The sequence below is a fragment of the Botrytis deweyae genome, assembly GCF_014898535.1.
Source record: "Botrytis deweyae strain B1 chromosome Unknown BDEW_009, whole genome shotgun sequence".
Taxonomy (NCBI): domain Eukaryota; kingdom Fungi; phylum Ascomycota; class Leotiomycetes; order Helotiales; family Sclerotiniaceae; genus Botrytis; species Botrytis deweyae.
Window position 1 is genome coordinate 1,424,097 of NW_024066216.1, and position 23,581 is coordinate 1,447,677.

General features: G+C 42.2%; 8 protein-coding genes across 8 annotated transcripts; 4 read left to right on the forward strand and 4 right to left on the reverse strand.

Annotated features, from left to right (window-relative positions):
• Positions 1-658: 658 nt before the first annotated feature.
• On the forward strand, positions 659-1,248 carry EAE98_005048 (uncharacterized protein; the record flags this gene model as incomplete). Its single annotated transcript, XM_038952669.1, has 3 exons — positions 659-707; positions 785-928; positions 1,121-1,248. 3 exons carry the CDS (start codon positions 659-661, stop codon positions 1,246-1,248), a joined length of 321 nt encoding a protein of 106 aa, XP_038811319.1.
• A 507-nt stretch (positions 1,249-1,755) lies between these two features.
• On the reverse strand, positions 1,756-3,600 carry EAE98_005049 (uncharacterized protein; the record flags this gene model as incomplete). The annotated part of the gene is made up of 1 exon (XM_038952670.1): positions 1,756-3,600. One exon carries the CDS (start codon positions 3,598-3,600, stop codon positions 1,756-1,758), a length of 1,845 nt encoding a protein of 614 aa, XP_038811320.1.
• Positions 3,601-5,942: 2,342 nt separating this feature from the next.
• On the forward strand, positions 5,943-9,285 carry EAE98_005050 (uncharacterized protein). Its single transcript, XM_038952671.1, has 3 exons — positions 5,943-6,048; positions 6,150-7,577; positions 7,628-9,285. Exons 2-3 carry the CDS (start codon positions 6,527-6,529, stop codon positions 8,854-8,856), a joined length of 2,280 nt encoding a protein of 759 aa, XP_038811321.1. The 5' UTR covers positions 5,943-6,048; positions 6,150-6,526; the 3' UTR covers positions 8,857-9,285.
• Positions 9,286-9,807: 522 nt separating this feature from the next.
• Positions 9,808-11,410, forward strand: EAE98_005051 (uncharacterized protein; the record flags this gene model as incomplete). The annotated part of the gene is made up of 3 exons (XM_038952672.1): positions 9,808-10,165; positions 10,291-10,567; positions 10,651-11,410. 3 exons carry the CDS (start codon positions 9,808-9,810, stop codon positions 11,408-11,410), a joined length of 1,395 nt encoding a protein of 464 aa, XP_038811322.1.
• An 868-nt stretch (positions 11,411-12,278) lies between these two features.
• EAE98_005052 (uncharacterized protein) lies at positions 12,279-13,292 on the reverse strand (the record flags this gene model as incomplete). The annotated part of the gene is made up of 3 exons (XM_038952673.1): positions 12,279-12,632; positions 12,707-12,877; positions 12,972-13,292. The coding sequence occupies 3 exons, from the start codon at positions 13,290-13,292 to the stop codon at positions 12,279-12,281; spliced, it is 846 nt and encodes a 281-aa protein (XP_038811323.1).
• A 731-nt stretch (positions 13,293-14,023) lies between these two features.
• Positions 14,024-14,554, forward strand: EAE98_005053 (uncharacterized protein; the record flags this gene model as incomplete). The annotated part of the gene is made up of 1 exon (XM_038952674.1): positions 14,024-14,554. The coding sequence occupies one exon, from the start codon at positions 14,024-14,026 to the stop codon at positions 14,552-14,554; it is 531 nt and encodes a 176-aa protein (XP_038811324.1).
• A 464-nt stretch (positions 14,555-15,018) lies between these two features.
• EAE98_005054 (uncharacterized protein) lies at positions 15,019-18,098 on the reverse strand (the record flags this gene model as incomplete). The annotated part of the gene is given in 13 exon segments (XM_038952675.1): positions 15,019-15,541; positions 15,610-15,800; positions 15,969-16,211; positions 16,224-16,260; positions 16,325-16,471; positions 16,540-16,613; positions 16,660-16,681; positions 16,736-16,830; positions 16,883-17,060; positions 17,239-17,457; positions 17,509-17,597; positions 17,649-17,854; positions 17,903-18,098. 13 exon segments carry the CDS (start codon positions 18,096-18,098, stop codon positions 15,019-15,021), a joined length of 2,220 nt encoding a protein of 739 aa, XP_038811325.1.
• Positions 18,099-21,381: 3,283 nt separating this feature from the next.
• Positions 21,382-23,208, reverse strand: EAE98_005055 (uncharacterized protein). The gene is made up of 4 exons (XM_038952676.1): positions 22,984-23,208; positions 22,393-22,931; positions 21,731-22,338; positions 21,382-21,679 (listed from the first exon to the last, which is right to left on the reverse strand). Exons 1-4 carry the CDS (start codon positions 23,168-23,170, stop codon positions 21,505-21,507), a joined length of 1,509 nt encoding a protein of 502 aa, XP_038811326.1. The 5' UTR covers positions 23,171-23,208; the 3' UTR covers positions 21,382-21,504.
• Positions 23,209-23,581: the final 373 nt, after the last annotated feature.

Below are 23,581 nucleotides of genomic sequence, written 5' to 3' on the forward strand. Positions count from 1 at the left end.
AATATATTAATAAATAAGTAATTTCTTATATTAAAATTCAATATCTTATTTATTAGTTTTATTATTATAATCTTTCACAATTTCAGATTTTTCATTTTGAAATATTATATCAATTTATTCAAATTATCTTAATTTTAAATTTCAAATGATTTCATTGCTTTTTTGATTTTTAATTCAATTTAATATTATATTTTATATAAATAATAAGAGCGTGCACATAGTAGGGCCGTGCACATAGTAGGGATATCGGTTATTGTGGGGATGGATAAAAATGAATATCGTCATTGATTGTTCGTTAATTACGAAGGTACAGTATTACAGTACGAATGTCACACCATAAACTTACGAATTTTTTGACACAACCCACCTGGGTATATTGATATTGATCAGTTGCTGGTTACTGCTTATTCGATTGTTCAATTGCTCATTGTATATTCATTCAATCACGCATCGTAAGTGCCCTTGTTAGTACGAATTGAAGTACAGATTCTGATCGCAATGGCAATGCGATGGCGATGACGATGACGATAGGGATGGGTAGATAAGCTAAAGTTTCAGTAGCTCGAATTGAAGTAAGCAAAGAAGGCGAAGCAAATAGCTACGTGCTATACCTACATACCTTGCCTACCTCTACACATAATAGGTATCTACCTACATAATGTCTTCGTCGACAAGTCTAAGGAGAGAGGTAATTGGGATATATAAAGGTACGCCCCTCCTCTTCTCCCATCATCCTCCTCTCTCTCCAAGAAACCCTCCCCAACTAACCCTCCCCCCTTCCTAGAACTCCTCAACCTCGGGCGTTCCTACCCCCTCGGCTACACCTATTTCCGCACCCGTTTACACCGCGCTTTCATGAGCAATTCTCATTTGACGACTGCGGCTGAGATACGCGCGGGGATTGAACGGGCTGCGTTTGTAAGGAAGGGTATGTTTTGTTCTTTTTCTATTCTTTTTATTCTTTTTCTTTTGGTTCCATTGGATTTTGGGGGTTGGGGGTTAGGGGAAGAGAGGAGATGGGTGTGGAGGGGAAGAGAGGGGCGGAGAAGAAATGAGAGAAATGCAGGGGATTTTTTTTGGAATACATATGCTAATGACTCTATGGTTTTGGTGAGATTAGAAATTGAAGCATTGTACGTTAGATCCATCACATCACTTACATTACCACATTATCACATTACCACATCGCCAAATATCCTCTTCGTCTACTCAATTACTCGTTGTGAGAGCCTGAGAAGATTAAAGTGAAAAGTTCAGACAAAAATACAAGTATCAAATTTACACACATATAAACATAAGCTGATTAAATACATATTGGGTATATCCAGGTACTATCTCAAAAGGTATCGAGCGCTGCGCCAAAGATACAAAGAAGGATGACGATCATATCCAATGATGAATAGCATACGCCGATGCAAATGCAGGCGTGGATGCAGATGTAGGAGATATATACAAGCCTTGCGGAAAACATATGATATCGGTGATATATCCAATCGGCTATATACTTCGATATTGAGAGATTTATTTCGGGTTCGAGATATTTTAGGATGAGAAGGGATATCTGTTCCGGAATCGAGATGTCTTAAGACGAGAATGAAGTGGAAAATCTATTCGCATACGCGGGATGAATAAGAGGTATGATATAGTGGAGGCCAGCCGAGGAAATGATCGAAATGGTAGTAGGCAATATAAACATACGAAGAGAAGAAGATTGAGGAGAAAACCCAGAAAGATTCGAAGGCAGTAAATCACCTCTCAAGTATTCGAATCAGACTTTGGATCCTTTTTCTTTGCCCACCAAGCACCGACTTCCAAACATTCTCCCCAAGATGTTCCATTATTCTTCAACAAATCCGTCATCAAATTCCCACACCAACGATCCCATTCATCCATACTCTTTCCACTCGCTTCTTTTAATAATGGTTCTAAACTCTCAATCATTTGTATAATGCTCATTAATGCTGTTCTGCGAAGAGCCGCTTGTCCCGGTGTAAGGTGTTTACGATCAATTTCTTTAGCTTTCCCTTTCGAACCATGAAGTCCGTTAAGGGAGGTGGTAGATCCGCCGACTCCTTCACGTTCCCAACGTACTTCACCAAGGGGAATTGCTAATCTTCGACTTTCGATTTGTTCGAGGACTGCGGCTTCTTGGAGAAGCATGGGTCGAATACTGGTACATGGCATGGTGGGTAAATCTCGAGTGTCGAGGGCCTTGGATATCCATTTATTGTAGTCTATGAGATATTGATTTTGTGGTTCTGCTAATGGTGTTTGTGGTGTTATGGTATATGCGCCCATTGCATTAGTGTGTATTTGTTTTTGAGCTTGAACAGAATTATCTTTGTCCTTTGCAGCTGGTGGTGCGTGTGATAAGAGCATTCGAATAGTATGATCGCCGTCCCAGATTTCCAATACACCTCCAGGTTTTAAGATTCGTAAATATTCATCCATTAAAGGTTGCGGATTGTCTTTTGTAGATTGTGCCATGCTAAAGTCCTTGACCATAATGAGGGAGAATTCTTCGTCGCGAAAAGGGAGCGGCGTCTTCCTCAAGTCGTGCTGAACAAATCGCCAATTCATATCATCGTCTGCATCCATACGAGGAGCTAGCGGTGCGATATCGATACCCGTGAATTGTATCGAAGAATGGCCTTTGTGCGAAAAATGTTTATGGCACATTACACTCCAAAAGCCTGTGCCGCAAGCAATTTCGAGTACTCGTTTGGGAGGACGATTGTTGAAAGCTGATGAACATGTAGGACCGTTGAAAACTTGACACAATAACATGGTTCGTAAAGTCTGCCGATGGATTTCTGGAAGATCGCATGGTAGGGGGTATGCCAATGAAGGATCTCGTAGGTATCGGCGACCATTTCGTTTCGTGAAGGGTTGTGCCATTAGAGCTTCTGGTGATAATGATCCAAATGGATCACGATCACGATCACGATCACGATCTCTCTCCAATGAATTTATTTTCGAAATGGAACTCGAACCAGTGGTACTTGAAATACTATTTGATCTTCCTACGGAATCGGAAGCTCCTCTCTGCTGGTGGACGGCGGAATTGGTGGAGGCATACCGTTCCACTCCGCTTGCATTTTTGATGCTGTGAGAAGAATGACCCGAAGTCGATGATGATTTGCGCTTTGCTTTCGCTTCTGAAGCGGCCCGGGCTTTGTTGGTTTGATTTGCGGAGTGTTTGTAATCGAGTAAAGGGGTTGATAGCATACCCACACCTACAACACCCGAAGTCGAAGTCGAAGTCAAGCTAGTTGCAGTATTCGTGTTGATCAATACTTCGGAAAATGGATCGTTATTCTTATGATTATCGCCTCTAGATGTGGGAGTCCCAACAAGAGTGGGAGGAGAGGAGCGAATTTGTTGTAGATTTAGTGGTGGAACTGGATGATCGGAATCTAATTGTGATAACAAATCATTTCTCTGTGAATTGGATTTGGATTGGGATCTGGATCTGCCTTTGGAAAATAGTCTCACGGGCTGTGCTTGTGAATGGACTGAGATATTTGTATGTGCTGATGGCGGTTTGGAACGATCAGGCTTTTGGACCGTGGTATTATAAAAGAAGGCTGCTTCGGACATGATGAATGAATACGATGACCCCCTTTTCCTTGGATTTTATATTATTCGAATGAGCCTCATTGGTGAACAATTTAAAAACTAATAAATCATCGTTATAGGTGACGAGTTCCTGGAGTATAATGGCTATAGGTTTCGGTCCAGTACCCAAGGAAATCCGTTGATATTTTTGCCTAATTAAAAACCCCCTCCAACTTTTGGTATCGTGATGAATTTTGAAGTATTCGTGTTCCAGACAGCGAATGGACTTCTGTGTTAAAACGGGGAAGCTGGGGGAAGAATCTGATGAAAGTAGTAAATATGTATGTATCGGTAATGTGACGCTGTTAGATGTTTGTGACTCGTGAATGCAGTGCTTGATGAAGTATTTAAGTAGGTACGAGTAGAGTTTGTATAATTCTCCGCATTGCAGGTGATCTCTTGACCATGTACAGAAGTAGTAAGATAGCAAGGCGAGTAGTCAGGTTAACACGTATCGGGCTGGAGACTATATAGCTTCGTATATTCGAGTGACAGATTGATAGCACGTGGAATCATGGAAAAGTCCTTTCTATGCATTAAATCCAACCGGGAAACCAGGTAGAAAGACAAGCAAATCCCAGAAATCGATCGGATTGAGCGACCCAGTGGCATTTGGGCGTCAAGGGTTTTCTAATATTGTACGAGTACTTCCGTATCGTATAGACCAATGATGGGGGGACTTGCGAAGACCTCGAGGATCCTAAATTGATATCTCGTAATGTTGTGATGCTGATGATGATATTCGACTATATTAATTTAAATTGTTATGAATATCGATTTTGGCGGAGTTTTAATTCCTCGCTGTGAAAATCCGGGGAAAGGAGGGGAAAATTCTAGCCTTATATCATGATATATATACAGAAAAGCTAATAAGTCTAGACAAATCATGCATATATCAGATCACTCTGAACATCAAATTAGATAACTAATTCGTTGGGAACGATCATACATCTTGCAACTAAAGGAACTCATATCTAGGGTCGTATTCATATTTCCCAATGCCGGGGTTTCAAGAAAAGATCGATCCATTGAGGGAAATTCAAAATATTGAGTATGCAGTAAGACCTATAACTCCACGTCCAATACATTGGAAGCGAGCGTTTCCTGGAGGGCTCGGAGGGTTAACTTCAGCATTGGTAGTCTTCCCCGCGCTCACTCGCAGATATACCCTGCTTGAAGGGAAGTTCCAATCACCACCCAACCTAAATCATGATCCGATTGGTGATATAACTTTGTACCTTTGAAAGTTTCCCCGAGATTAATGTTGGTTGGGTTAGCTTTCAACCAGTTTGAGTTATACCCCCGTGTCGTCGTACCCCAGGTTTCACTCAAGAGTAGTCGTCTAACAACTAAACAGTTTTCTTTTCGGATTCGTGGCTGCTCCTTCAGACAGACATAGTGACTTCTCCGGACCGTCTGAAAAGTAACTATTTGATCCGGAGTTGTGCGTAAAAACCCCATCGACTTGACTAACCGCCCGCAACTTGTGAGATTATGCTGAAAGGATGAATCTAATTGTGTTAAATGAGATATTGATGATTGGATGAATCTAGAATTCCAGATCAAATAAAGCCTTGCAGGATGTTGGGACTCGACAATCTAAAATGCAGCAAAAGATAAGACAAAAGGCTTCTTACATATATAACATGGGACAAATGTATTCCATATTCCATATTCCATATTCCATATTCCATATTCCATATTCCATATTCCATATTCCATATTCCATATTCCATATTCCATATTCCATATTCCATATTCCATATAGCACAGTTTTCAGTCTTAGATAAGGACGGATGCTACCTCATCAGAATCCAGTTGGACAGGAGCATGAAAGATTGGGAGTATTTACTTGTTTCAAATAGATTTGAAGTAACCATCCTATAGGTCAATGGATTCAAAACATGAAACAGAGTAGACTGAAAACATTCCAAGAGCAAAGTTAACTGATGTAAGAGACAACCAAGTGCCGTCTCGTCATACATAGCAAGTACTACCTATCTAGCAGTATTCATTGTTTATACCTGGAACAAGACCGTAATGCTTTAAATGGGATCGCAAACCCACTTTATAGAACCTGAAGAGTATTGAGCATGAAATACTATCATATAATTTCAACAAAACTGATTAAAAAGTCAAAGACAAAGCATATAGTTTCAGTTTGTATAAGAATTGACAATCATACACCATCGAGAACTTTGAATTGAAGCCCAAGAGTCACTCGCTTGAGATTCACGTGATTTCATTTTTTTGACGCTAAGCTCTCATCCATGTTGAGGTTCGGCTCAGTCCTAGTTGGAGCTTTAGTGGGTGAACCACATCTTAAGCAGGAAGTTGACGATAACATCAATACAGCGAATTCAATCCTACAAGATCCTCTTTTCCTCGCAGTGTTTTAACGCATGAGAAGGTTTTCATCTTGACTCAAAGGTAGTACTATTTCTTTTGCTTCTTAAGTGAAAAGACAAATTCTTTTCCTTTCAACGGTGTTCACATCTCAAGATAGCCACTTACCAGTTACAAGATAATAGACCCGACACTTACAACTTGAACGGTTCACTCTTTAGCTCTGCGAGATCTTTCAAGAAAGCCCAAAAGTCGATTAAATACCCTGAATACGCGCCGCACACAATTCCCCGTACCGAAACTTTGAAAACATACATATCTATCTGATTCCAACATCGATTGCTTCGCGCACAGCAGCGCACCCCACCACTGGTAACTTTGATATCGTGGTATATTCCAGAAGATATTCTCGAGAGACCTATGTGCCAACGAAGAAGAAACCGATCTCCAGCTTCGAAACCACCAGTTTAACCGGTCCTCGATTTATTCCATCTCTTTCAACGGCCTGCGCTCACAAAGCTGAGCTGACGCCTCCGCTAGATCTCTATCTGCGGTGGTTTTAATGGCAGATGGTTACAGATTTTCACAGCAGAGCGCTGGGAACTATTATTACCCTCAAACTACACACCATCCAAGACATTTGATACGTACTGGGACACCTCCAAATAACATTCGGTCTGCCTTTAACACGAATACTCCATCCCCAAGTCGAACCCCCGATCCTCAATCTCCCGCTCACGGTCTTTACGGTATGTTTAACCATCAGCAAGGGCAGCATGGCCGTGTCAATGGCGCAGGACGAGGCGCTATGGCAAGCATGATGCCATATCCTCACTTTCCTACACATCAGTCTCAGCATAATCAACACCACGCCAATATTCAACAAGACCATAATGCACACAATTCCAACGGGGTGAACCACCATGCGAACTTCCCATCTGTTGGCATGCAGAATTCGGCTTCCACTTTCACTCCCAACCTACAAAACGGACATACGACAAACGCACATAGTGCTCAGGCTCAGGTAATGAACGAACACTGGCAGAAGCAATTGGATTTGTATGCGGAAGGAAAGAAGGCAAAACAGAGTGGTGCGCATTATTTTGCTAGATCCAAAGCAGGGGAAAATACTGTTGACAAAGCCACAACGATATCAACCGAGGAAGAATCAGAGAATGCGAGTCGAAACAGGCCCTCGAACACGGATACTATTAAGCGTCAAGATTGGCATAATATGGATATGAGCGGACTTGGACTACGAGCATTATCAATTGAAGTATTCCACTATACTTTCCTCCAAGAGTTATACGTGGCATCCAACGCCCTCACATCTATACCTTCAGCCATTGGTCAATTGCGACACCTCCGTCATCTTGATGCCTCAAACAACGCATTGCAGACCCTACCCCCCGAATTAGGCATGTGTGTATATCTGAAAAATTTACTACTGTTCGATAATCAACTTACGTCATTACCACAATCATTTGGATCACTCTATCAACTCGAGATGTTAGGCATCGAAGGCAATAAACAAATGGATCCTGCCATTAGAAGTGAAATCATGGAGAAGGGAACTAAAGCTCTTATTCATACTCTTAAAGAAGAAGCTCCAGGTGAGTTCATAAGTCTACAATTTCTATCTCGTGACTAATTCGTCCCCAAGTACCTCCTCCTCCCGCCCCTAGAGAAATGATTGATCTACTGAATGGCACGACGGTTGCCCCTGACGTCGAGCGGTTCACTGTTTTCTCTTACAACATTTTATGTGATAACTATGTGGGACCCGGTCAATACGGTTACGTTCCATCTAAAGCATTGGATTGGGAGCATCGAAGGCACGAGATACTACGCGAAATCGAAGAACGAGATGCAGACTTTGTATGTCTCCAAGAAGTTGATGCTGAAAACTTTCGCGAATTTTTCAGTGTGAAACTTGCATACAAAGACTATAAAGGTGTATGGTGGCCAAAATCACGAGCCAAGACTATGTCAGAGTCGGCTGCAAAGGCTGTCGATGGCTGCGCAACCTTCTATAAGAACAACAAATACATTCTTCTCGATAAGCAACTTATCGATTTTGCAAACATCGCAATTAACAGACCTGATATGAAAAATCAACATGACATTTTCAATCGTGTCATGCCTAGGGATCACATTGCAGTGTTAGCTTTCTTCGAGAACCGCCTCACTGGATCACGCGTTATTGTTGCCAATGCACACATATTCTGGGATCCAGCGTATGCTGATGTCAAACTGATCCAAATCGCAATTCTAATGGAGAGCATCAGCAAATTTGCTGAGAAATATCAACGACACCCAGCATGCAAAGATAAAAAAGCGTATACTATTACGGACGATTCAGACCCTGATGCCCCTGTGGAAGTTGCTCCAGAACCTGCCCCGTCCATGGAATATACGAATAAGACCCAAATACCGCTCATTGTTTGTGGTGATTTAAATTCTACTTCAGACTCCAGTGTGTACGAATTGTTAGCTACTGGAAGAGTTGCTCCAGATCATCCAGACCTTGGCAACTATCAATATGGAAATTTCACGAGAGATGGAATTGAACACCCTTTCTCCCTTCGATCCGCCTATACCAACTTAGCCGATGGTCCACAAGAATTAACATGGACCAATTACACACCCGGCTTCACTGATCACATTGATCATATCTGGTACTCGACTAACGCACTCGAAAATACTGATTTGTTGGGACCTGTAGATGAAGAGTACATGAGAACAGTGCCCGGTTTACCACACTACCATTTCCCTAGTGATCATCTAGCACTCTTAGCCCGATTCAACGTCAAGATGCCAAAAACCAAGAAACCCCATCAAGATCCACCTGATTTCGGTCCGTCGAGTCACCATGATCGACGAAGAGATTAGAACATACATGGAGCAAAAGCATAGGCTCCAACTTCTAAGCTCGATGGCTAGAAGGATGGATTTCAATGAACGGAAAGGGGAGGAGTTTATTTTTCTTTCTTGTGTTTATTCCATGGGCTTGGAAATTGGTGGTTTGGCAGGCTACTGGCAGGCGTGGAGCGTTGTATGCATTTTCGAACCGACTTTTTTCACACTCTCTTTTGCGGTCTTCTTATCGGGTTTTGTTTTCATGTAATGATTAGGTTTCAGAGGTGGATGGTGTGACCGTGTCAGGGATGAGATCTGACCGGGCAAAGCGTGGGAGACGGGAAGGGGTGAATATGGGTATGCGAGGGTGATTTGAGATGAGATGAGATATATGCAAGCAAAACAAGATACATGTTAGTGTATAGAACAACGTGATAAACTTGTTTTGCCCTTTTTCAAATTCATTTCCACTACTTTGATTGATTTGGTGAATGATGATATACACAGGTATTTCGATACTGAACAAGACATTATTGCGAGTGATATTCATACGATACTACTACAAAACAGTACAAATAAACTATCGATGTTTATATGGTATATAGTCACTCAAGGTTTTGACTAATCACTGTGTTTCTTTGGTACTAGTACCATCAGTCAGGTAGCTATTACTCTTTGCCCGGAACTTGAGCATTTTTTCGTGGGATCTACTAGGTGGATAGCTCTTGTTCCAATTGTTTGTTTCTGTTTTCATCGATTTCCTTGTACGTGCCTAATTTTCGGTCTTTCATGATCTCTAGAATTTTGTTGACAAAGAAGTGCGATGTGCATGTATGCATGGTTTGCAACAATCTGCATTAGGTGATATGTTGTTAGATTCCGCTTTGTCTATAAATGCGAGCGCATCAAAAGTTTGCAAAACCTAGGAACTTATGTTCATACTTTATTTTGATCCGCAAGGGATATTCTAATTAGTTCTCCAAAATGGCTGAACCCGCTGTGAAAAATCCAGTTCCACGTCGCAATATTCCGCCCAAGGAGGATCTGCTACGTTTGAGTCAGATGCTTGCGGTATGGCATAAATTGAAGGCTCATTGGAAAGCGTCGGAGCTGTATGCGGAGCAGGTGGGTTTTATACGGAGTGAGATTTTACCGCTGGGGTGTTTGATGGTTTCCAAGGCGGTCTGTGTTGGGATTGGGAAGATGGATGGAAGGCGGGTGAGAGGAGAGGAGAGGAGGAAAGATATAGGAGAGGAATGGAAATTGGATGTGGGATATGGTGCGAAGGGATTGAAGGGATTGTGTCAATTGGTTATGTTCCAATGCTGGGTGGAGATTTTGAGTAAGTGTTTTCTGTTTACTTTCGGTATTTTTAGGGTGCTTGTTCTGCTAATCGTCAGATTCAAATGTTATATGTCATGTGTTATTCATCGTATATAGCTCTACAAAAACTAACACGCAACTCAGGAGAAGATTTCGCACTCCCCGACACCGCCATATCATTCTATTTTCCGCGCGGGTTGAGCAGGATCGAAGAACTCTTCATGCAGGGACTGGGATATAAACGTAACATCGTGCAATACTACCACGAATTAAAGAATGTGGTGACGCCTCACACATTTCTATTTGCAACGAGCAAACATGTTAAATTTTGGCATAGAGGATTGTTAGAGCTGGTGGTGCCGGGCTTGATGGTCAGCGCGCCGTTGCAGGTTAATGGATATTGGGAGAGCCATGGGAGAGGGTGAGTTTGTTCTTGTTAGAAGTTGGAAGTGGAAATGGAGATGAAATGATGTATATTTTTGTTTTATACTGACACGAATACAGCGCTCAACGAGTATTCAGACGCTTTCTGAACACAGTAAAGAGTCGTAAACTTGGACCTCTCGTCGACATCAGTTCTCTTACCTTTACCGAGCTCACAGATTCTAGATGGAAACTGGATACTAAAAAAGCTACTGAATTGCGCATGAGTGAAATATCAATGAATTATGAATGTTACTGGAGGCCTGATCCGGAACCAGAACCGACGGAAGGAAAAGAGAAAGAGATAGATAAGCCAATGTATGGATGGTACACACCCATGGCCTGGCATAAACTTCCCGGTCCGACTCGTATCCCCGGAGATATTTACGATTTGGGAGATGTAGAAGCAAAACGGCAGGCGAAGACTTTATCATGGTGGGGATGGATTGTACTGAAGGCGCCGATACCAGGGCTTTTTTATCTTGATTTCATGCTACGATGCGTGAAAACCCTTTTTGTCAATATATGCTGGCCGGTTAATTTCGGGACAAATGGGGGGAGCCTGGGAAAGATAGAAGCAGTCTGGGGTTCCAAAGAAGAGGAAGATGGGACGGTGTGGTATCTAGTGGAGAGGAAGACGAAACTGGGGACGCAATGGGGATATCAGCCAAGTGAGACTCTGGGGCCGGGAGTTTGGGAAATGGTGAAAGATTTTCATTATGCGTGTCCAGGGAGGAAGATGGGACATGTGCAGTTGGGGTGGTGGGAAGATGTGGGGTTGCTTACTGAGATGTATTGGGGTTCTTATTGTATTCAGTGTGAATATGAGAAGAAATCTTGAATGAATTTGGTTGTGTCTTGAATTAGAATCTTAGTAGAGGTAGGATAGGTCCCTGGAAACGTTGTTGGCTTTTGGAACTAGAATATTTCGAAGAAATTTCCTCGCGAGAATGTGAGAAATGAATAATCCTATCTCATTGACATGAAACAAAGTCGCCGATTTGGCTCATGGATGAACGATTCGTATATGACAAACATAGGCGAAATTTTTGACATTGCCGTGAGTTCGATAGAATTAGAAGGATACAAACGTGCCCATCCCTTGAATCTTTGCCCAATTTTCACTCTCGTCATGCGGAAAGAATAATTTCCACTTCCATTTCCTCAGTCTCAAATCGCTAGTATATATGCATAGATTGACGAGGAATGAAAGATGGTGTTGTAAATATTGATATTGATAAGATTTGATGCTAGATTTTCTGCCGAGTTTGTGCAGAAAATGAGGCAAGATTATGCAAGGCAGAGTGCTCGGACTGATCTGGATGAGTGATAGCCCATTTGAAACAACAGGAGGCAAATGGTTGCTGTTTGAATGGCTTTTGTAAATCGAGAGATGGGAGGCATCCATCGCTTGCACTGGGGCACGTGTTTCGACGTCCATAAGATTGTTATACGCACTTACATATCCTTCTATCATTCATCACCGACGTTCTATGCAAAACCAATCTCCCAGTATAAGCCTTGCTCTACTTTCCAAATTTACAGATTCGGACGACTTCTCGTTCTGCTGCTGCGTCGGTACCATGTGAACCAGCTATGCTAATTTTGGCACATATTCCGGCACACCTCGTAGCTAGAGCTGATTCTCGCCCTTGTGGATGTGCTGAATTATCGACAACAACCACTTTTTGTGCCTTATCTATCGCCTTTCAAGCCCTATTCGGTGTTCCCATATCCTCTACCGCATCTGCCCTGTCCCAGGTATCAACCTCCAACTTCCTAACCTTCTCTTCTATATACTTGATCTTTTTCAGTGCATTATTCATCGCCATATTTTGCTCGTCCCAAGTCTTCGCAAAAGCATCCAAAAGCCATGGTTGTAAGCCCTCTTTCTTTCCTTTTACATAATCATACGTCACAATATCTTCCTCGCATCTTGCAGCTGCTCGCTGATGTAATTCCGATACGATTAAGACATCCAATTTGAAAGAGAATTCGTCTTTACTTTTGGGTTTATGAGTGAGTTTGTGATATACGGAAATGTGATCTGGCCATGTCATCGGCTAATGTTTGTTAGCTAGAGTGTAAATGTATACGCACGATCCGATAGAGAAAGGGAATACTAGAAAAGACTCACAAAAAGATAGGTCGTCTTTATGCTTCTCAGTATCATTCCATAGCCCTCGGGCGTACACATTCGTCTCCATTTTTCTTGGTTTTGGGGATCGATATGAACAGCATAATTTTGAGCCCAATTTACTCTTGCACTCTCTGCATATCGTATATACATGACATTATTAACATGTTTCTGTTGCGCAGTAACAGTTAGCTCCTTGATTTACTTCAACATATATCTAGGAAGATATAGTTCTCCAGCCCTTCTACCTAGAAGGGAAATATACCATACAGTCCATCTCCCCCCAGACAACCTTATGTCGACTTAGACCAGCTCTCTTTTTATCCACCAAATAACCATGTCTTCCAGCTAACAATTCCCTCCAGTCTCGCCCCAGTACTTCGAGTATTTTCCCTGCATCTCGTGCTTGTTCTCGACTCATTCCAAACATTATACATTTTCCAATCCTAGCTTTGATCGTACCCAGCCATCGTGAATCTGAAATGGCATCTGGTTGGCGCGTTACCGTTGTTTCGAAGCGTTTTGATATAGGACTTCGCAGACTTGTGAACGATCGTCTTGGAAGATACGGTAATCTAGGGGACATTTTATCAAATGATAGGGGGCAATTGTTCGAAATATGAGAGATATTGGAGTTGCGAAAGTGACTGATTATTGTTCGTAGAGCTGTCGCAATCTCCCCGCATTTTCGGAATTGCGGCCGCGGGAGTGTGTTTAGCGTGTTATTGGCACCCCACTTCGAATAATAATAATAATATGTTGACGTTGGCGATGACATGACAGTGAGACGAAATGCTCGATAATCTGTCTCACATGCCATGACGCATGCGAAAGTCGAATTCAAACCCACTTGGTCAAATCTCTCGGCTGAACTTCATCTTCTAGATGACTCCAGCTTCGATTGAACTTAATAAGGATCTCTCGATAAAATGATGGAGAGCAACGAACGTACTCCGTTGATTGCGACAGTCACGGTTGCCCCCCCCGAGACAGAGATATGAACATGATGCGATTCGTCGATTCTTCACTATAGCTGCAATACTGTGCTTGGTTGTTGCAGCCTTTATCTTTCTATTGCTTTACCTTTGCTCGAATAGGTTTTGAAGGTGTGACCCTTCGTGATAATCTATCTGAACGACTAGTGCGTTAAGTCCTTGAGCTAGCGCTACTTGCCTCGCTTGCCCAACACACTATGTACGTACCTAAGTAGTTCGATGTTTGAAGTTGCAGCAAATCAGCCTCAGCCCCGTATGCAGCAAGACTAGCCAATGATGGTTTTCCAGATTTCCCTCGCCAGTTCTTGACAACAACTCTTTGATGCCTACTCGATATCAGCACGAGAAGATGACTTTGCCAACCTACAAAATCTACAAAATCTACAAAATCCAATGGCATCTCGCAATGCAAGATCCTTTCATGCCTCAAGATATACGCTACCACACCAATATCTTTATTGAAACCTCTAAAGATGGCTCTGGTACAATCTGTGAAGTCAATGGAGATATCGTCTCTGCTAGCGGAACGAGTTATTTAAAATTCCCTTCACCGCCACCAGAGTCTTTCGAGTCATTCTATCAAAGCAATCTTTTGGGCAAAATTGCTGTGTCTGATTTAGAGGAAGTGACAGGAGTTCTGAGGAGTATTCCACCGCCTCCAAGACAAAGATGGTTCAATCCGAAAAGCATGAAGATGGAAGCTTGTAAGGTAGATGGAACGCTGTATAGAGACGAGGAGGAAGTACCAAAATTCTGGAAGTGTACGGAGTGGACGAATGAGAAGGCTTTACCTGCTTTATGGGCGAAAGGGTTAATCAAAATGGTCGATAACGAGGACGTTGTTGAGAATTAGATAGTGCAGAGCTATGTCTTTTTCAAGGGGTATCAGTATATCCACTTGCCGGGTGGATATGTTTGACAAATGGAAGATAATACTATTATGTGTGTGATTTCGAAAAGGATAGAGCAGGGTTGCAAGGATAGCCATTTGCTCCAAAAAGTATCTTGGAGGACACGAATTTGAAAAAGCCAGGATGTGACTACAGACTCTGGAGAGGGAGCAAGAGAGTGTTCAAGGTGGAAGCAAGTAAAGTGCCATTGAAAACAAACACAACAAGGCTATTAGCTTGCAATTAGAGATAGGCTACAGAACCATTGGTCTATTACCAGAACCGGAAGATACAATAGTCACAAAACCAGCGTAGGGTTCACAATCCTCGCTGTATTCTTAAACATACTATTTTGATAATGAAAGGACAAGTAAACAAACAGATGAAGAGGTAAACACATGAATCCCACGTCTCAATCTAAATCATTTTATCTCTCAGCCTGACTTTGAAACACACACTTCTTCCACAACTTTTTCCTGCCACGTAGTTCTGGCTCTATAAGCGCTGGTTCCTCGAATCTCATTCTTCTAACCATTCCTTCTGGAGCCTCATTATCAAACAAGTCCGACCAATATATGCATCTATCAAGATGACTTGAACCCTCTGGAAATCCATTTGGCAGATCCGGAATCTCATAACCCTTTCTCTCGAGGAGACTCCTGTTTAATCCCCAAGCAGCGTTACACGTTTCCCGAAAATTGTTCTTGCAGAAATCTAATGTTGCTTCTAGGGGATCAACCTTTTTAAGTACAGCAGAGCAGACAATTGCGAATACTTTTGCTAGTTTATCGCTTGGCGGCTGCAGTTGATCACGCTTGGACTTTGAAGCAGGAGATTGAAGTCTGGTTGACACTCGACGCAGTAGTGACGGTTGACGTTTAGGTCCTATTGGAATTTCTGGTCTCCTCCAGCCATCTTTGATTAAGCCAATCATTCCATGTCCGGCGTGACTATATCTGTTCATCTATAAGTATATTGTGCCTTTCAAAATGCCTTGATACATTAGTGGGATCCTTACGTGAACATTTCCTTATGACCATTAGCTACCACGAAAAAGTTTGTCCATTCTAAATTTGTGAGGTTGATTCCACCATGGCGTACAACATAACTTCTTAATAAGGGTGAAGGTATGATAAATTTCATGGCTCCTAGTCCCAAAGCGGTTCTGTTATCCTCAAAATATTTCTTGATCTCATCGTATCTTGGACACTGGATTAATAGCAAGTCAGTATCTGTCAATGTGATCATGTAATGAAACAAGAGAAATCTTCGATAAGCAAATTTGCTTGTGAACAGGTAAGAGAAAAAACATGTATGATGAGAGCATTGGATTCCTCAGTTGAGAAGATGCAGAATTAAAGGACAAAGTATGCTCACAGTTTGACCCGAGTATGGAGCTTTATCTTTCAGGGCTACTCGTTGCGAATAGTGATAATGCCCTGGCTGCTTTGGACTTATATTCTGAGCCCTCTCCATGATTTTTTTAACCCTTCTCCGACGCGCATTTTCTATATAAACTGACACCATCTCAGATTCTCGTGCTAATGATGGCACATCGAGATAAGAGGTGTCTTCATCGCCTTTAGGAGCTGTTGCATATAGTTGATCGCTTTTAAAATTCTATTGCCCAACAATCTTCGGACCCATGTGTGTGGCCTTGGGACCGAAACTATAATGGATGAATTAGATCACTGCCCTGAGAGTCTATTGTGTGATATATTTATGGTACTTACGCTCGTAAGTAAAAACCCCAGAAATTTTGATCATGTAGCCCCATGAACCAATCTACAGGTACTGGATAACACGCTCTGATATCCCACAATTTCTGAGTTTCTGACGGGGGAAGCATAGGACCTCCAGAGACTCCACCAAACCACACACTGGGGAAATTAAATCTAAGTTCCGAGTGAGTATTGCTAGCTAGATGTAAGACGAAAAGATCACTTACTGAACTATTCCTCCACAGGATTTGCCCGGGAGATCCAAACCGCTGACTAGTGGGATGTCGATTCCTCCAAACACCTGAATAACATTAGTATTCATTGTAAAAAGTTTTGTTGCAACATACGGATGATTGCATAGAGAATCCACTTGAGATATATACGTTAGTTGGGTTAAACAAGCGAGTTCAATTGAATACTCACGTCTCAGCAATCGGCTCGTCCATGAAATAAGGTTCCCCGTCATATCTCGAATCTGAACCTTTCATTTTCGCTGATAGATAGGTAACCATTGCATGCTTTTTGAGTCAGCAATGAAATTTTCATCTAGAATATTGAAGAGTCACAAACCGTGAGTTCGTGTAATACCACAGAGACGATGTGAAAGGTGTTTAGCGCTCTATCTTCCGGCAGCAAGTTTGGATTCAACAGTGGTTCGACTATATCATGAGCAATTAAAATGAAAGTAGTGCCCTTGAGATTCAATACCGAATTTCTAGGGCCAACTGTTATACCGTTGGTATAGGTCCTATTAATGCCAGGGGAGTCAGTGTTCCCTGTTCAAGAATAGTTTTGGGGAAAATTAGAAAAGAAAGCTAAATTAGGAATTACATTGGAGTTTCTTGAGATAAACAGAGGATGAGACTTGAGCTTGGGATACAGAGTTTCATGTGAAAGACACCAAAATTTGTGATTCGTTTACGTACCCATCTTGGGGAAAACATTCTAAGGAGACTTGTCCTATTCCGAAGCCCCAAGTTATTGAACCTACTATTTCATTTAAGAATTCATTGAACGTAGCAGTTCGCTCCTGATAGTTGAAGAGGTTTGAAGGATAAAAACGCCAGTAATCAGACCCTCTGATTTCGGCAGGTAGTTCATCATCAGGTATTTTCTGGTACATGCCATTGAGTAGTGCATCGAACCTTTTTCTGTCAGCAAATTAATACGACAATGGATAAAGTCGAGAGTTTTACCACTGCCAAGTAGCGACGTTTGACAGCACAAGAGTGACAATCTTGAGAGCGGGTTGTATTGCCTCCCATATTTCATCGTTGCCTTTGATCTAGTTCCACTAGTAAATCCAGTTCCTACCATCCGAAAGTCCTGCACTTACCTCCCAGAATTTGTTGCCATCTCCATATGGATGTTTGGGAAAATGTAATGGTATCACATCTTCTCTTTCCCAATGTTGCCTCTCAAAGATAGGGTGTATCGGAACCGTGCCAAGGTCAACCCGTCCAGTTGTTGAATCGGAATCCCATTTACCTGGCCTAATATCTGCCAGTGCTCCAATTTGTTCTAACTCATGAGCAGTAAACCCTATCACAAATCAGCTTTGGCTACTTCATGAGATAATTGATCACTTACCCCAAAATCTCGTTCTCTGGTAATCTTCTAATGCCCTATGCCTATCTGCTGACACCAACTTTCTCCAATCGACTACACTTGGTGAGGCCGGTGTCAATCCACTTTTCTTCAAAGGGAGCCACTCCCTGAGTATTTCGTGACCTGGGCCTTGAGGATGTCCATATTTTCCTGCAAAGGGCGTTTCTCGCGTTGCCATGATTATTAGCAGAAAATATTTTGATCAAAGTTTGAAGATACCGATTGAAAATAAATAGGTACAAACAAATATAATCCAGTGTATTTCCGCTTTTCTTTATGTCAATCGCGAGCGATACACAACAAAGATGCACAACAAAGACATCGGAAAAGCATTCAATCAGTCAACGAACAAGAAAGACAAGGTATAGACCAAAATATGAAATTGAGGCTCTTCATTTACCATCGGCTAATTTAGAAATACGCAAAGGAGATATATATGACCACATGATTAACCCCAAAGGCTTGAACCAGTGGCGCCACCCATGATTTCTGTGAACAGAATCGATATTTCCTAACTTAATCAACTCGGATCCACCCACAAAGCAGCCCCAACATATAATCCATCTGACCCGCATCTAAACCAACCCTCTATATCTCTCTATCGGCGTGATAGGCGTGCCCCCTGAGCTCCTAGTAACTCTTTCTGTCGAACTGCGAAAGCTTGGGAGTGATGGGAAGTATTTTGGTCGGATGGTTTCATCGAAAATTCGCAGTGTAAGGATAAAGAAGGACAGTCCTAACAACATCCCGATAACGAACATTACAATTGCTGCAGTCTTGTCGACAGCCCGTTCGCTAACACTGACACTTCCAGAATGCTCAAATGCTGAAAAAGGAGACATGTTTTCCATAGTTTCAATATCGGATTCTTTGCCTAAGTTGATTGGACCTCTAAATGATATTATGTTGTTGCTGACAGCTTTGGAATCTTGATGTCTTTTGATGTGTATCTGGGAAATATCTATGAATCTAGATTGAGGCTGTAGTCGAAAGGGTTTGTGGGACCACGATGATGATGCGCAAAGAGTATCTGTCAATAACTGGTCTTCTGTCCCTCAAATTCTTCGAACTTCGATTATGAGATCATCTACGAAACCAGATCGCAAAATAGGATAATCTAGCCGGTGACAATTAGTTGTAGCAAGGGAAAGCAGAGAAACAGGTACATACAGATGTTGGCAATTGTACAGATAGAGGAATTGTGCCTTGATGTTGTAGACTTGTTAGAGGAGTACAAGAATAGCAATTGCATAGCAAGCTAAAGGCTTGCAATCTGCCATCCATACTAATCTCTCGCCGAAAGTGAATATGGTGAATAACAAGCCAAATATAAGATTAACAGACTCTGATTGTATTGTGCTGCTATGGCGGTGAATCTGAATATTGAAATGCAGATTGTTTAATCTAGATGTATGAATCCTATCATCAGTATCCAGCCAAAGGAACTATCTGGACCATCTTGAATACCATACTTACAACTCTAGATTTTCATACCCATACTTCTGGTCCCTCTAGACCTTGTCTCTACCTTTACCCCCCGAACCCTAGCAATAGATCTATACAGAGTCTCTCAACGCAGATATTTCATCCTCTGCATTTTTCCACAGGCCTAGCTTGATCTCTCACGCATCTCCAACTCAGAAGCAGCTTTGTCGATTCTTGCCCCTATCCCCTTAGACAATCCCTGGTCCCTCTAATTCCTGCATATGATCCACCGCCACCCTAAATGTAACGATAAAAACAATCAGCGCCAACATAACTCCCAGAAACAATCCACACACGACAGTCGCTGCGTTGAGATGGTGGAGATCTAACATATTCTTATTTCTTGGCCCGTATAAATTATATGTTCTCCCCATCATCTAAAGCTACAAAAATATTGAAAATATTGTAAAGCAAGAAACACAAGCATCATGGATCATTTATTGTAAACAAGTGAATAAAGAAGGATGTTTGGAAAAAGTTTACAAAAGGCCTAATTGGGAAATGATGTGGAAATTGCCGTTTTCGGCTATTTTTGGGGGCAGAATTGCACTTGACGATTCGGATGGGGAAATAACAAACGTGAGAATTCCTTGTGAATTTACATTTTTAAAATCAGATATGAAACGAAAACATTTTGTAATGGCAACTTAAGTGAAATGATCAACCGACGTTTGCAATTAAATAGATGGATTTAGTTAATCTAGCACACGACGCCCCAAGAGATTAACCACCGAAACGGGAATGTGTGCAATCCGCATTCGTCACAGGTAGTAGGCGTGAATCATTTTCTGTCGTCTGATAAATAATAGAATTAGCTAATGAGAAATAGGTTGGAAGTTGTAGGATCGTACGTACTTGCAAAGGAAGGAAATCCGTATGGCTTCTGACTCCAAGCACCACTATTCTTCTCTCAGCACCCGTTGAAGAAATTTCATAAAGCGCAGAGTATCAATCGAGGCGAGAATGATTCATTGAGTTGATGTGTTGATTGTCGACGTGTTTCGGTGCTGGAACTCGGAGTTGTTGAAGCCAAGTGTGCTGTGGTGCAAAGAGTTTCCAACATAGCTGGAGATCGACCTGACTCAGCTCAAGCCACAGCTCTTCCTCAAGTCTCAAAACCCGATATCACCTCACCCTCCCCGTTAAGAGGTATGCCTTATTGCGCGATGGTACTCTCACAATCTCTACAGACCCACACCACCCACGGCGACAGATCTCGTCCCTAATCATCGACTCCGGAGTTCCTACGATCTCTCTGGAGAATCTCCTGAGCCTGCACTCCATCAATTCGAGGGAATGCAAAATTAAGCATGTAGAAATACATGAGGTACCAAGCAATGAATCCCAAAATTGAACCCAAGCAAAAACCAAAGGCTAGCATTGGAACCTCTGAGGGTGTGAATCCCTCTCGGCTTATAGCAGACTCTGTGTGTGAATTGGCAGCCATTTTCGCTTGAAATTGTTTATGTAGTTGCAAGGGCGAGGACTGTTTGATTCGAGATTTGGATAAATGGGTAGTGGCTGAATGTTTTTTTGTGAACTATTTGTGCGTGAGTGACTCGGGAGTGCTTGACAAGGTGTTAGCGCAAAGTTGTTGTTTGATATAAATCGTAATGTGGAGTGGGGCACTTGAATAGAGTGAATGGCGAGAGATGACTGACTTTGTGGTGCGAATCCTTGGCCAAATATATCGATCACTGAAATATCTAGAATGCAAATTGTCTAGAAACCAGCGAGGGGGAAGATTGATTTTTTGGCCATTCCTTGAAACTATCGGAGCAAGTCAGTGTCTGGTTGACCAAAAAGGTTGAAAAAAGCATCAGGAAATAGCAGCAATGACGGAGTGTCGTCGGAAGATTCTTGAGACCATTGTGCATCCAAAAGGAACAGACGAGTGTCAAATGAATGAGAAGACTCAGAAGAACGAAGTGTGTTTAAAGTGAAGGTGTACTCTTGATGTATGCATTGCTTGCCTCACTAGAAAAAAAAGGACATTGTGTCTTGATTACGGTATCTTATCATACAGGACGTGAAGACACTCTCTACTCCCAACCAGTAACGCCAGTACTAACCTATGTCATATACAATTCATATAGCACTTAACCATCCATTTTGACATCCTCCCCTACAGCAGGGGCTTTGCTCATATTCTTGAGTAGATAACTTCGTTTAAAGTACTCATTGGGGTGTACAATGGTTTCTAATTGTGCTGCACCCCATGTACCATCATCTTTCACTTTCTTAATCTCCTGCTTATGTGCGTACTCAAAGACTCTGGACATTATCTGTTAGCAGCTTTCGAAGAAGCGGTCTTGCATTACATACCTATTACAAGCAAGATGGAACTTCTGCTTCTCTTTATCTTCTTTTACTCCTCTCAAAACCTCATGGTCGTTCACGCCTACGGCGCGCAATAATGAAGTTAGATTGTCCACACTAAAATGCCTGTAAGGACAACCGTGTGATTCTCCTGGTCCCGGAGGATGCTCCGTCAATATCTTCTGACAACTAAACGGAGAATACCCATTGCCTCTGCGATTCGAATCTCCTCCCACGTCACCATACGAGTGACGAACATTGTATCTGTATTCTTTATTGAAGACATCATCTGTGATTTTACTGAAGGCGGAGCGCCAGAATACGAGACATTCTTCCAGATTCAAGCCGATACCCTTGAGGAATAGGGTGTATTGAAGACGACCGTAATGTTTGAGATGTGCATCCCGGCGGAGGGATTTATGGAGGTTTTGCATGCAGAGAGGGAATGAAGAGGAAAGTGCGTCGATATTACGGGCGGATATGTCAGCTCCATCGACTGCAGTTGCTGAGCTGGAGTAATTCGCATCCGGTGTGGTGAAGTTTTGAGAAAGATGTGTAAGAATTGGTGTTAGTCGATCATCTTCATCAAGCCGAGGAAGTGCGCGAGATGTGATCTGAGCGAGCAATTAGAATAATTCGTAATAAGGATTTAGAAAAATCAAACAAACCTCCAAAGCTTTATCCAGCTTGCTTGTGAATTCCGCAACAACCATTGATAGTTGTTCCCTGGAATGAACATACGCCTTTCCACACCTTAAAAATACTCTCCGACTCTCTACTAATTCCGGGACTCTCTCCCAGTCTACTTTGAACCAACTCTCTTCTTCAATCCTCATCTTATCTCTGCCGGCTGCACCCTTCAATTGCTCCCAATAATCTCTTTTCTCATCCTCACTCACCGTCTCCCAATCTAGATTGAGACCCTCCACAAACGATTGTCGTTCTCTTAGATCGTCTGCCTGGAACCGCAAACGGAATAGCATAGACTCCACACGAGAAAATCGTCTTCGCAAGTCTTCTGTAGAAGCAAAAGCAAGCCGCAGGATAAAATGACTATAATGATCCTTCTGTCTCTCGGCCTGCAGTGCGCTAGATCCAGACGAAGAAGCAGAGAGTGGTAAATATTTATCGAGAAGGGGCTTCATGTGGGCTGCTGTCTCGGCAGGGGTTCTGTTTCTGAATGAACATGCTTCGAGTTCTGCGAGAACTATTTTTTATGTTATTATATATTCGCAGGTATGACTAAGTTGCTCAAATACCTCGCAGGCGATCAATAGCCCATTGCTCAAATTGTTCGAGAGTTATATCAGCCGTAGGAGGTATTGTGTAGAAATTCAAACGGTGCGGGTAGTTGAGATCTTTGTAGGCAGGCTTTTCTGCAAATTGAGTTTTCCTATAGTCTGGCTTTTGTCTCTTGGAGAATCTGTTTGGGTCTTGACGTATCATTTTGTCGTTATTTCAAAATTGTATCCCAATTTTGAGTTAGAATGTTCCTCACTGCTATGCATGTACGGATTGAATTGGGGTAACGCGTGCTAAAGTGGAAAAGTCGCGACGCGCCAAATTTATTACGGGTAGCTTTACTGACCAAGATGGCATCTTTGTCAGCCAACCACTTATAGGTCTTGTATTTCAATAGCATGACAACATAGTTTAAATGTTGTAAGAAATCAGTAGATCCAGAACTGGGAAACAACAATTGATAGATTTGATTTGATCAACAGCACTGATTTCACGGAATTGTTGACAAAGGGGGAAAGATCCACCCAAGCTAGCTCAGCCACTAGGTCTGTCTACTACAACTGCTCTTCACACATGATATGTGTCAGGAGAACATGGGGATTGAAAGTTCGCCTT